The sequence below is a fragment of the Somniosus microcephalus genome, chromosome 11 (assembly GCF_052327205.1).
Source record: "Somniosus microcephalus isolate GS21.2 chromosome 11, FLI_Smic_1.0, whole genome shotgun sequence".
In the NCBI taxonomy this organism is placed as follows: Eukaryota; Metazoa; Chordata; class Chondrichthyes; order Squaliformes; family Somniosidae; genus Somniosus; species Somniosus microcephalus.
The window spans coordinates 70,981,804-70,995,849 of record NC_140997.1 but is presented as its reverse complement, the minus strand read 5'-3'; the positions used below and the strand labels follow the sequence as shown (position 1 = coordinate 70,995,849).

At 48.5% G+C, this 14,046-nt stretch overlaps 1 protein-coding gene across 1 annotated transcript in view; it reads right to left on the bottom strand.

Annotated features, from left to right (window-relative positions):
• Positions 1 to 14,046, bottom strand: part of rgs11 (regulator of G protein signaling 11) — a 270,546-nt gene that overhangs the window by 152,832 nt on the left and 103,668 nt on the right. Inside the window, 1 exon segment of the mRNA XM_086000849.1 lies at positions 8,399 to 8,475. Within this exon segment, the coding sequence (XP_085856975.1) occupies positions 8,399 to 8,475 (77 nt within the window).

The following is a 14,046-nucleotide window of genomic DNA, read 5'->3' as shown; positions in this document are numbered from 1 at the left end:
TCACTCCCAGGGGCTGTTAGAAGCTGAAACGCCGCACCTGGACAGGAACTTTGACTCCCAGACCTGCACTAACACCACCAGGAGGGCGTTACACAGTAAGTTAGCGCTGGGTTAAAAATCTTCAGTCCCAGTGTGAATTTTTCCCTGGTAGCTCTTTGTCCATTTTCAGCGGCCGTTAACCCGAGCTGCGGCCAAGCATTTTTTCCCCCATTTGTCTATTTTCTGTGGGCTTGCATGTCTGCTTGATTTTGATGATTTTTTTGCCTCATCTTTTTACTTGCTGTAAAGTTTGCAGCAATCCTTCCATTTTTTCATTGCTTTCAATGTAGCATCGAGCTATTCTGCACCTTTTCAGACTGGAGGAGATATTTAATTAGGTTGACATATCCTCTTCTGATATTTGTTTACAGTGAAACCTGTAAATAAAAATGATGAGCCAAATATTCCAGGATTGGCTGTATCTCCTGCAGCGTTCCTTCTTTTTTCTGCCCTCACATGAGATCTTGCCAAATTCTGGAGCCCTGCCAAGAGGATGCGAGTTCATTTTCTGTTCATTAGGTTTCCCAGTTCATTGTCATCCCGTGGTCCTTTTTCATTGAGAGGGGGATGTCCTGATCCTGGGATCTGCTACATTGGCAGCCTGCACAGGACGAGGTGGCTGCTGCAGGGCCGGAGTGCCTGGGAGATCCCAGGCAAATTGGGAGGATTAATGTCCTGCAAACCCCTGTCTGGGACACCCTCCCTCCTGTGTGCTGCAGCTGCTCATGTTTGAAGCACTGTGGGGGGTGGGTAGGGGGCTGTTAGCAGCTCATCAGTACCTGATGTACTGGTGGAGTAGGGCTGCCAACTCTGGCTGGAAGCATTCCTGGAGGTTTGATCATGTGATGTTCTGACCACATGACTTCTGAGCACGTGACATCAGATCACATGACTTCTACCAATGCTACTGGATTTATAAAAGTTGGGTATCCTGTAGTTGAGAATCTTTATTTGTGGTTTTGCGCCAGCAGCTGTTGTGTGAGAAGTTCCAAGAACTAGGAGGCCACCAGAGAGCAGGCGAAGAGGGGAAACCATTCTCTCCACCACCACCCCCCCCCGAGCCCAGTCTCCATCTTTGCTCCCAACCCCCATTCTCCATCTCTCCCCCGAGCCCCATTCCCCAGTCTCCCTCACCTCCATTCTCATCCACCTCTCCCCTCAAACCCCCATTCCCCAGTCTCTCTCTCTTCAACTCTTGAGATCCTGCAATTTCAGCCACCTCCCCCACAAAAAATTTTAGAACCCATCCCCGTGATTTCAGGACCACCGACTCACAACTCTTCCCTGCCACTGACAGTTCCCAGCTTTTGTGTAATGGAGATCTTTTTACCCAGCATCCACAGCGGCAGAGAAACCCATCTATCCCTGGGATAGAGCCGAGCAAGCATTCAATCCCAGAGGTAAAGGGGTTACTTTCCCGCTGTAGATGCTGGGTGAAGAGATCTCCATTACACAAAAAACAGTTTTTCACCTGCCGCCACCTCGCACTTACTTGGGTGTCTGGTGTTTTAAGTTGTAAAAGGACTTGGTGCATTGCAGGCTGTCTGTAGTTTGTAATTTGCGAGTGTCTTTGGTTTTAAGATGCAGTTTGTAAATTATTTGGGAATAAGTGTCTGTTTCTTGCAGTGTCTGGTTTTTTTTTGGCGGGGGGGGGGTCCATTTGTACAGGTTTCACTATTTCCTGCACCTACTGTTCTATTCTGAACCTTCTCCCTTTTTATTTGTCAAGCATAACACTGTGGCACAGCTATATGGTACAAAAGGGATTAATTAGAATATATCAGAACACAATTTGCATGCCTCTTTCAATCGGTATCACCGTGTTGCTAAAATACAACTGATCCACAATATGTAGGAAACCACCAGATTTGACCAGAAGTGCAAAATAAGTTTAAAAATGCAGGCAATTCCCACACATTAACAGCGGAAGGAAATCTGGCCCTCATCAGTTGAGACAAATGTACATTTAGATTTCATTAAAATACACAAATCTGTATTGGTTTGCCATGTTCACATTTCTTGCTATTGGTGTAATCCTGTCATACTTTGGGCTCTCTGGGAACCTTTATTTGTTAAATAAGGTTCCTTCTGCATTTTAATTTTACAATCAAATGAATGGAGTCGACATGGATTTGTGCTACTTAAGTGATCAGGAACAGAATTCTGCATATGAATCGGGTTCTTGATATAACTAAAGTTTAATAATGAGCGTTTAACAAAATACTAAGGCCTCAAAATTCAGTATAGCCACGTTTGGGGCGCTACAGCCGGGCGGCCGCTAAAGTTTGCGCCCGGCGCAACTTCGTGCCACCTTCGCCGATATTCAGTGGCATCGCCCCAAGAGGTTGCTGCAGCGCTAAAACAGGCGATGCACGGCTATCATTAGGCGCTAAGCCGGCGGCCTGGGGCGAAACCCCCGAGGGCGGGCGCAGCGCAGGTGCGGCGAGTTGCTGATTGACGGCAGACACTCTGGCGCCGGTGAGCTCTTAAAGGGGGAGGGTGGATTTGTTTGCCTGCCACGCCCTGCACACTGCAGCCCTGAAGCAAGGCCTGACCACTGCTACTTGATCTGTACAACGCCCTGGACTATGGAGAAGGCCAGGGAGAGAGCGCAGCGCTTCAGCGACGGTGACCTGAGGGTGCTGGTTGGCGCAGTGGAGCGCAGGCGCAATGTTCTGTTCCCTGAAGGTGGCAGGAGGCCGCTGCCCAGCGCCTATCGGAAAGCCTGGAGGGAGGTGTCAAACAGGGTGACCTCCAACAGCGTGGTTGCCAGGACTCCTGTGCAATGCCGAAAAAAGTTCAACGACCTCACTCGGGTTGTCAGGGTGAGTACCCTTTCCAGTGTCCTCCTCATCCCTGCATGTGCACCTCAGTTTATGGGCTAAGGGACCTGAAAGCCCTAATGCCCAGCCCTCATCCAGCAGCTATGGGACTGTCATGAAAATCACTTGCACATTCAGCACTTTACACACTGTAAAAGTTATTCAACCATGGGAGGCAGTACAGCCCAGATCAGGGCTTCACACTGTACTTAGAGGCCATCCTTTCTCTTGCAGGGCAAGGTGGCGCACAACCGAAGGCAGCAGCGTGAGACCGGGGAGGCCATCCTGACCTCAAACAGCTCTCCGACCTGGACCAGCGTGTGGAGCACATTATGTCAGGCCGGCTGATTGGCCCCGTCGCCAGTGGAGATGCCGACCCTGTTGTGGGCCCCAATGGTAAGGGCATCACCTTTTTGACCTATCTCTTTCCACTTGTGCCTCAGAACAGCATCCTTTGCCACTGTCGGCCCAATGCAGTGCATAGCAGCACTCATGCCTCCCTCACTGCCGCCCTGTCCTCACTCTAAAGCAACTCTTGTGCCTCCCTGCTTTCAGATGGTGAATCGCCAGGTGAGGAGGCGGGCCCTCAACCTGGCACTGTGAGTGAATCGGAGGGCGAGGAGGAGGAAGAGGAAGAGGAAGCCGGACCATCAGTGCCACCCTCAGCCGAGGCAGCCCATGGCGATGATGGGGACACGTCTTCCCTGGAGGGGAGCCGGGGGGAAGGGTCGGAGGAGAGTGAAGCTCCGGGGCCCAGCGGCCTGCAGCAACGCGGGAGGGGTGGGGAAGCTCGGCGGCCTTCTCCCCGGAGGGTGAGTGCGGCCTCCAGTCCTGCTACGGTGAGCGCAGAGGAGGTGCGGCTCCTAGAGGAAATGGCCGCCCAGGCTGAGCGCAGGCACACTGAGCTCATGGCTGCAGTGGCAAGGATGCCTGACTCCATAGAGTCACTGTCAAGGAGTGTGCAGGAATTCGGGGCAGCACAGGCCAGGACTTCGCGGCAGCACAGGCGGCTTCTAGCCAAGTGCTCAGTCGTGCCGTCCCTTCACTGGCTGGTGTCATGCGGACACAGACCAGGGCCACAAGGGCACTAACTGCTGCCACCCTCGCTGGGTCGGCCAGGCATCGCCAGGGCACTCGCCGCGCCGCAGCAGCCCAGCAGTCTGTGCTTCAGTAGTTTGCTGCGCATGCTGCAGTGCTGGCCCGTGCGAGTGCCAATGTCTCAGGCGACCAGGGAGTACCTGTGATCTGTCAGGTTGGCAGCATTCCTGCAGCCGACACTGCCACTCCTCCATTGCAGCTGCCACCAGCCGCTGGACAGACTGCTGCCGCCCAAGCAGAGTTGGAGCAGTCAGCAGCCGGCCCCTCCAGGGCCAGAGCTGGTCCAGGCCGACCCCCAAGGGCATCTGCCATCTCGCCATCTGACCCTCAGCAGCCTTCCCCCAGCCTTGCTGCAGCCACTGGGGTCCCATTGAGGAGGAGCTGCAGGGCGGGCAGGGGCCAGTCACGGATGCGAAAGGCATCACCCTCGCAGGGCAAAAAGTAGAAGGTGTGGCCAAATGTTTTGTTTCACTTGTAAAGGCCGAGACTGGTGTATTTGTTTTTTTGGAAAGGCCGAGACTGGTCGATTTGTGTATTTTGAAAGGCCGAGACTGGTCGATTTGTGTTTTTTGAAAGGCAGAGACTGTTCGATTTGTGTTTTTGGGGGGGGGCTTCTCTCCATTAGTTTGTTATGTGGGAAGGGCACAGAGGTATCAAAGTAATAAATGTTCTTAAATCGCACTGTCCATGCTTTCTTTTGGAAGTCCTGGTTGTCCTGCTCGGCTGAGGGCTTGTGGAGCGGCTACATTCATCTTGTGCCATTGGCACAAGCCATTCCCTGAGAGGGGGCCTAGAACCGACGTGCAATAAGCCGCTGACGGGCGGCCCTTGCACTTTCTGCCTCCCTCCTGTGCTGGTCCTCCTCCTCCTCCTCCTCCTCCTCTGGTGGTCCTCCAATGTCTGGTGGCAGTGGCGGAGTCCTGCGGATAGCCAGGTTGTGCAGCATGCAGCACACAACCACAAAATGGGAGACTCGCTCAGGCGAGTACTGTAGGGCTCCTCCGGAACGATCCAGACAGCGGAACCGTTGCTTCAGGACGCCGATTGTTTGCTCAATGATGTTCCTGGTTGCTTGATGGCTGTCATTGTATCCCTCTTCGGCAGGGGTGCTGGGCGCACGGAGCGGGGTCATCAGCCAGGTGCACAAAGGATAGCCTTTGTCCCCGAGAAGCCATCCTCGTGGGTGAGGCTGGGCCTGGAACATGTCTGCCACAGAAGTCTGGCGCAGGATGAAGGCATCGTGGCTGCTGCCTGGAAAGCAGGCATTGACAGCTAGGATGATCTGTCTGTGGTCACACACCAACTGCACGTTGAGCGAATGGTAGCCCTTCCGGTTGCGGTAATCCTCGGCATTCTCTAGAGGTGCCCGCAAAGCCACATGCGTGCAGTCAATGGCGCCCTGCACCATGGGGAAGCTCGCTAATGCTGCAAAGCCCATTGCATGCTGTTGCTGCTCGACAACGGCCATGGAGAAGGAGATGAACTGACGTCTCCTTCTGAAAAGGGCATTGGTCACCTGGCGGATGCAGCAATGTACGGCAAACTGGGAGATGTTAGAAATGTCCCCAGCAGCGGATTGGAAGGAGCCGGTGGCATAGAAGTTGAGAGACACTGTCACCTTCACTGCCACCGACAGACGTCCTGCTCCTCAGCTGTGGCTGCAGATCTCCGCGAAGCAGGTGGCAGATCTCAGTGACCACCGCCCTTCGGAATCGCAGCCTCCGAACACACTGCTCGTCAGACATGTTCAGATATGAGAACTGCTGGCGGTATACCCTGGGTGGGTAAGGCCTCCTTAGCCGACGCCTGTTGCCCCTTCTCCGTCTGGCCATGACTGCCACTCTCTCACGGCGTCTCTGAGCCCTTTGAATGTAATGGAGAAGGCCAATGTTTGCACCCACTGCAGCCCCCATTATATGTTTCCAATCAATGCTATGACACTGAAGTTAAAGACAAGTGCAAAGCTGTGGCCTAAAGCCACAAGTACCTGTGCGAGTGTTGAGCCAAACCAGAAAGCTCTCTACCTTTGTCTCTCTGCAAAGATCCGTCTCTCACAAAGGAGGAGTGTTGCAAAATGGCTGCCATTTGTACTGCAGGAGGAGTGCCCTTTAATTTGCGCCCCCCGCGCCCCGCAGCGACTAGGAACCGTTCCCCTCTACCAGTCGCTAGGGGCGCCAGGCGCACAATAGGCCGGCGCCACTGAATTTCCGGTTTGGGGCGCACAAAGGGCGTTGCACGATGAAATGACGTCAGGATCTGCGCGCGCAGCTGAGCGCGCGCAAAGGCTTTGCACCGCCGCTAAATCTTTACTGAAGTTGGGGAGAGGCGCAGATCGCGCTGCGCCCGGCCGCTAGCCGCCTAGCGCCCCACATCTCCTCCTCCTAAGGCGCTAGCGGCTGGCGCAAACAACTGAATTTCTAGGCCTAATTGTTTCTTCAATGAGGGTAGGAAATCTTCTATTTTCTACCCAATCACCCGTCCTAATATTACCTTCTTTGGCTCAATGTCAATTTCTGTCTGATTACGCTCCTGTGAAATGGGGTGGCACACTTTCCTACATTAACGGCGCTATCAAAATGCAAGTTGTTGTTGCCAAGACCTTCTTCCAAGGCCAGTGCTAACTCTTCCTCCATCCTCCCACCTTCATGGGAGACCCAACCTCCACAGTGTCTCCCCAAGGCAGCACAGCTATCAGAGAATTTAGTGATTTGGGGTTTTGTAGCTCAATACCCCACTGCTGTGGTGCCATGAGCTGCTGCTCACCTTTTAAAAAAAATAAAAAAGACAAAATAATAAATATTCCGTACATCAAGAGTAATGATACTGACGCTCGTCCATTCCTTGTATCAGCTAATAAAATAAATGCTGATTTCACTTCTAGCCTAATCATGTGGTACACAGGCTGAATCCTGCCATCTGTCACTATCTGCCATCACGCCCCACTGGCAAACAAAGAACAGGTTGAAAACCGTAAACGGCAACAAAAATGGAAGTAGCTATCTCTCTGCAATATCAAGAATTCCGAGGCATTTCTTGGGTTTAAACTTGTATTAATAAACCACAACAGCAATATCATTACAGGGCATGTGTGTTCCTGCCCTGAAACACGTATCAGACTCTGTATTCTCCTAGATGCAGCGAGAATCATATTCCTTTAACTTTGATTCGAGCTGGAGTCCTCAACACCCGAGAAGTCTCCAAAGTGACAGTACTTACAAATAAAATTGCAACACGACTTAGGACCCAGGAAGAACAGCAAACATCCCGACTTATGAGCCGGTGCTTCTACTGTCTCTTTTTTCAGGCAAAGCAACCACAATAATTCAAAGTCCCAGATCTGGCAAACAAGGCACAGCAGCTCGCAAACACATTTCTTATTTGGGTGTAGAGTGCAAAAAAAAGTGTGGTTTCTGATTCTGTACTGCATCAGTATGAAACACTTTATAATTCAAACATCAACAATGAAAGACAAGTCTACAGGTTTTTTTCCCCAGGAACAATTTTTATAACTCTTGAACACAGGATTTGCTGACTACATGCATTCTTACTTGCTTGGACCACATCTTGTGATTACACTGTTGTGCAACAATGTTCCAAAGCAGAGCTTCTCAAATAAAATCCTGCAGAGTGATATTTAATTTTGTTCTAATGTGCAGCAACAGAACCCCCCCAGATTTCAGGGTCTCTTTCCTTTTCCCTCTCCACAGCAGATACAAGAAAAAGTGTAAATGTTTGCTGATTTTGACAGAACATAGTTGCATAGAGCAGAGGAATGTGAAAATGTACTACATCTAAATGTACTTCCCTTATCCTTTACCTTAAACAAGTACACATTCTAGAAACTTTAATCTTCAACTGAAATCAATTTAATCTAAATTAGCAAAAAAAAAGAAAAATTCAAGTTTTTCAATTCATTGATAATATTAGAAATGCAATCTAATCAGTGCCACATCCACAAGGAGCTATTACCTTAGCACAATGATCATTTAAATGTGTCTGAAATGGATTAAGGCTTTACTTTATATATTCTCTTTAAACTCTAGTTTTTAAACATCATGCAAATCATGCAAACAAAAAAGAGATTAATATAAACATTATGGTTTTGTGTTATGTTTCTATTGTTCCATTTCTATTTATAGTGCTATGGATTACCATATGTTCCTTAATTATTTATAGCAATGACATGTTAAACCTGCATACTAAACACATCTATATAGGCAGTACAATAAATCTGTAACTAGTTAAGGCTAAACTGTTTTGTAAGCATTAAGATAGTGTACTTTTATCCTGTTAAAATATAATTACTAAGCTTTTCTACCAATATTTTTCACAATATTAATTCCAATAAAATATAAGTAGGTAGAACTAATAAAATACATTATATAGAATTATACGTACAGTACAAACAGGATAGAATAAAGAATAAGCGACGGACTAACCTGAGCTGTTCTCTGGCTTGCATTACCACAAAATCCCAAGTATGATTGATCCTCTTGTGCAGTAGATTGTAAATGTCCTGTAGGAATTAAAAATGTTGAAAGGGATTTAAAAACATTTTTTTTTTTTTTTTAAATAGCAGCTTGCAACAAAAAGGCGCATGCAGTTATGTTGTTTATATGTACTGCTTTCAAAATATCTGAAATAGTGCTGTTATTGCTAACAGCGTGAGCCTTTATGACCATGTGTCCAATTACAGTATACAACTAGAATGCAAACGGAGGTTACTCAACATTGTGAGCACGTCCTTCTCTGGAGAGCTTAGCATAGGTTTGCAGCTCGTTTCCACAGGGCAAGGTGCAGTTTAAAAAAAAATGATGAGTACTCCCGAGAGGTGATAAAACAGTCTACAAAAGATGGAATGACCTATTTTCTTTAATGTGCTAATGCCTTCTCATTACTGAAATAACATTCATAATAAGTAGGTAATCAGAGAAGCAAATATTTGTTTAGTTTATTGATGGGAAATTTCAGAAGTCTGCATTTTCCTTCCAACTTTGTTTTAATGCAGTTCAATTTTCAATTAAACATACCAAGGGCAATTTTCCTGGTGGAGCGCCTCCCCACCGGGAGCACAGATGCACGCTGTACACAATTTCATGTGTCCCATCCGCCAAAATTTCTGAGATACACAACAGTCGGGCAACACTCATCAGAAAATTTCCCCTATTATTTCAGGTTTACAATAAACAGCTACAACTGTATTACTATGTTCAGGTAATAATTAAGACGTGGGTACTTCTGGGCATTTAGTTACACAGCGATAGCCGTGCACTATGCGAAAAAGGTACACACTAATGACTATCTATATACTGACATCCAAAGCCAGAGCAGACCCCAACCCTGCCTAAATCCAATATTCCATTGGCAATGTAGATGCAATGAATTCTTTGCTGTGAATTGGACCAACTGAGAGGCAGTTCTGTACAGACATCTATTGGGTGTGCTGCCACTTCAGCGTTAGTGATGAACTCCCGGCACTTGTCGTTAGAGGTGGGGATGAAAGGGGTAGGGAAGAGGGGTTTAAGCAGGTGGTTGGTTGTAGAGAAAAGGAGCTTTCCAGGATAATACTAGCATTGTTGGGATGGGTGGGGGTCGGAAGGCTAAGGATTGCCGGCGAGGACAGGCGCTGGATCGTTGGAGGGGAGGGAAACGGCTGGAGATTGTCAGCGAGGTTGGAGCGATGCTGGAGAGGGTTGGAGGGGAATTGGAGGCCTCGGGGGAGGGGGGGGGGGGAAGGTCAGGGAGAGATCGGAAGGGAAGGGTCGGGGGGAGGGGGGTCTCCAATCATGAGTGCTGTTGGCGAGGCAGGTACGCTGGATCCAGCAGGTAAGTGGAAAGGCACTTACCTCCTGGATCCAGCAGTCCTGGCATTCCTTTAGCTGGCGGGTTCCCCGAGGCCTGGGAAACCCAGCCAGCTAGAGTTAAATTTAAAAGGGTGCTTCCAACTGAGACAGAGTTTCATTGTAATGTTTAAAGTACCAACACGCCTCCTGGGAGCAGGATGGCCGCCCGCCCTGTCAAAACCGTAAGTGGGTGGGTTGGAGGCGGGTTGGGGTTGGGATTCAGATGTTAACTCTTTGACCTCCCACCCGACACAATCCACCTGTTTTTTGGGGTTAAAAATCTCCCCCATGTGTTTATGCCAGTTCTAGTGATGGTTTATACCCTTCAGACTTGAGGGAGCAAAGCTGTGGCCGGGGCCATACCAATGGGAACAACAGGGATAGACGACAGTAAAAATTTTGTTGGGGTAAGGGTTTCGAAAGTTATATCAATGAAAAATAATATTATAAAATTCTGTTCATAAACAATTAGGGGGAAAAATTGAGTCGGGCCCTCTTTGTGGCGCTAACATCACTGGGGCGCTACTTTTAGCGCCCCGAAAAAATTAGGGCCCCCGTGGCCAAAATTCTTTGGCAGCACACCAAGAGGGAATATCGTGGCGCTATGTGCCACAGTACTGCAGGCCTTCCTCCCCTTCTTAAATGGGAGGGGCCGTGCGCAGCGCGACCCGGAGCCCAGCTGGGTCACCTGGGATCGGAGTGCCGGCAAAAGAGCCCGGCACTCAAGCGAAGCACCAGGCTCACGGAGCGCAGCCGGCACTCTGTAGTGGGGGCTAGTCAGGAGGCCGGGGATGGCAGACGGGGCCCGCCTGGCACCTCGCCTTTAATTAGCGCCGCCCCAGCTGCAGGTAGGCCCCCCTGATCCCGTTGGACATGGGGCAGGATTTTCATTGGGCCGTGGAGGCGGGATTGGAGGCGTGTGGGGGGCTTAAAATCCCGAAATTGGGGGTCCCGACCCCAACCCACCTCCATGCCAGTTTCAAAGGAGGCGGGTACCCGCCCCGCACTGGGGCCTGCCTCCCCGAGGTGGGAAGGGGATAAGTGCCAATTAACCGCTTGTTAACAGGTAGTTAACAGGCAGTTTTTAGCCTAATCCCTATTTTTAACGTTGAAGTGTGGGATTCCCAATGGCTCCAAACCATGCCAAGTTAGAGGAGGCGGACCATCGGGATGAAGGGCTTGGAGGGGTCGAGATGTCCGGTGTTCAGGGGAGTGATGGGTGCACGAGTGCAAAGGTAAGTGTGTTTGGTGTGTGTAAAGTGTTTAAAGAAGTTTTACTTACCTTTACAGCCTTCCTTCCTTCAGGTCTCGGGAGTCCCTCATCTCACCGGCACAGAAAGCAGAATGGCTGCGAGCTGTCAAAAATTGCAGCATTCAGCTTTCTGTTCCGGGGAGATCTCTAAATCACCCTGAGAGGAAGGAATTAACTTGGAGTACAGATTGTCAGTGTTTGACAGCTCCAAACAGCTGTGAAATGCTGATATTTCATCGGTCAAAAGGTCTTGACAGATGAAATGTCAATCTGTGACGTCACCTGTTGCCGGGTGGCCCTTAATTGGCCTGCTGAGCCCGCTTGGCGGGCACAACAAGGTCAATCAAGTCAAAATCGCGTGGGTTCGCTAGAACTCGATGGAGGCGGGACGACAACCCCGAAAGTTGTAGTCCCGCCTCCTACCCGATTCCTCAATGAAAATCCAGCCCATAGCATCTGGCGGTAAGTCAGGGGGCGCTACCGAAGATCGTGGCCGGGGTGCTGCGCACAGCGATAACATCATCGCCGGTGGCGCAGCACCACGGGGCGCTAACTGTTACTGCCGCCACTAACCGCCCGCTGAATTTCGCAGGAGGTGTTGGCGACGCCGCGCCCGGGCGCGAGTTGCTTTGCGCCCCGTTAGCGTCCTCTTAGGGCGCTAACGGGTGGCGCAAAGCAACCAAATTTTTAGGCCTTAATGTTTATACAATTGTTTTGGAGTTTAGTACATTTTTCAAGTACTTAAGTATTTACATTCTGGCAGATTACAAACATTTGTGTCTTTTGTTGAGTTGTTCAATATCTTACAGATAAATCTAATTATTATTATCTAGTCTTGTTTCAGGGCAATAACGATAACACACTAAGTAATCATAGGTCCGGATTTTGTGGGGCTGATGACTGTGTACGCTGTCGTAAGCCCTCAGAATGGCCCGCAAGTTCCAGGTTCCCTCATGCACTGCACATGCGCGAAAACCCGGAACTTGTGATCGGTCAAGCTTCGCTTTGACAGATCTACCGCACCGACCCAAAAAACACTTCCGCTGGCGCAGAGTTGGGCTGTTTGCCCAACTACTGCCCAGCAAATGCCCACGAAACCCTTACGCCTGGTAAAAGCAGGAGTTGGGCCTTCTTTCACCCACATAAGGGTTAAAAATAAATGTTAAATTAAAATTTTAATATGATTAAAACATACAAAAACATTTAAAATAAGTTCATGTAAATTTTGACCTGGGTTAAAATGTTTAAAATTATTTTTCAAAAAATGTAATTTTTATTTTAAACACTTAATTAAAGGGACTTTTAATTATTTTTGAACATGGGAATATTTATTTTTATTAGAGTTGTGTTAATTATTGAATTATTTGGGGAATCCTCATAAGCTTGAGGAATCCCTCTTTCTAATTGGTTGGCCTGGCCCACGTGATCCCAAGGACACTTCCGAACCACCTGCGTCCCTGGGATCTGTGGGCCTTTACACAGGCATACGCCCGCAGGCCCAGGGACTGAAGTCTCCAAAGCCCGGGAGCCAGCAGGTAAGTTTGTATTTTTCTCCGGGTCGGAGGCAACTTCCGGAGGTACGCCTCCAACTGCAAATTTTGGCCCACAGAATATTACACAATATTGACTTTTGCCGATTTGCAAGGTGCTTGTGGGAGGAATGTATTGATGTATCTAATGAAAGGTCATCAGCCTGAAACGTTAACTCTGCTTCTCTCTCCACAGATTCTGCCTGACCTGCTGAGTATTTCCACCATTTTCTGTTTTTATTTCAGATTTCCAGAATCCACAGAATTTTGCTTCTATTTGAGTTTGTAAAGATTATTCAGGTACATAGCTTTACTGTTTTGCAATGCTTTCTATGTCTCATCATTTATGACTGTTGTAGTGTATCTTTGGCTTTCATTTAATCTCCCCGACACTGAACTTGAGCACAGAGCTTGGAGACAGAGCTGGGAGATTAGGGAGCAAAAAGGAAACCTACACATGGAGACAGAGGGTATGGCTGAGGTACTAAACGAGTACTCTGCATCGTTCTTCACCAAGGAAGAGGGTGCTGCCATAGACATAGTAAAGGAAGAAATTGTGGAAGTACTGGCCATAATCTTCCTTAGAAACAGGGGTGGTGCCAGAGGACTGGAGAATTGCAAATGTTACACCCTTGTTCAAAAAAGGGTGTAAAGATAAACCCTGCAACTATAGGCCGGTCAGTTTAACCTTGGTAGTGGGGAAGCTTTTAGAAACAATAATCAGGGACAAAATTAACAGTCACTTGGACAAGTGTGGATTAATTAAGGAATGCCAGCACGGATTTGTTAAAGGCAAATCGTGTTTAACCAACTTGATCGAGTTTTTTGATGAGGTAACAAAGGGTTGAAGAGGGCAATGCGGTTGATGTGGTGCACATGGATTTCTAAAAGGCGTTCGACAAAGTGCCACATAATAGGCTTGCCAGCAAAGTTGAAGCCCATGGGATAAAGGGGACAGTGGCAGCATGGATACGAAATTGGCTAAGTGACAGGAAACAGAGAGTAGTGGTGAATGGTTGTTTTTCGGATTGGAGGGAGGTATACAGTGGTGTTCCCCAGGGGTCGGTACTAGGGCCACTGCTTTTCTTGATATATATTAATGACTTGGATGTGGGTGTACAGGGCACAATTTCAAAATTTGCATATGACACAAAACTTGGAAGTATTGTGGACAGTGAGGAGGATAGTGATAGACTTCAAGAGGACATAGACAGGCTGGTGGAATGGGCGGACACGTGGCAGATGAAATTTAATGCAAAAAAGTGCGAAGTGATACATTTTGGTAGAAAAAACGAGGAGAGGCAATATAAACTAAAGGGTACAATCCTAAAGTGGGTGCATGATCAGAGAGACCTGGGGCTATATGTACACAAATCATTGAAGGTGGCAGGGCAGTTTGAGAAAGCAATTATAAAAGCTTACAGGATCCCAGGCTTCATGACTGGAGGTATAGAGTACAAAAG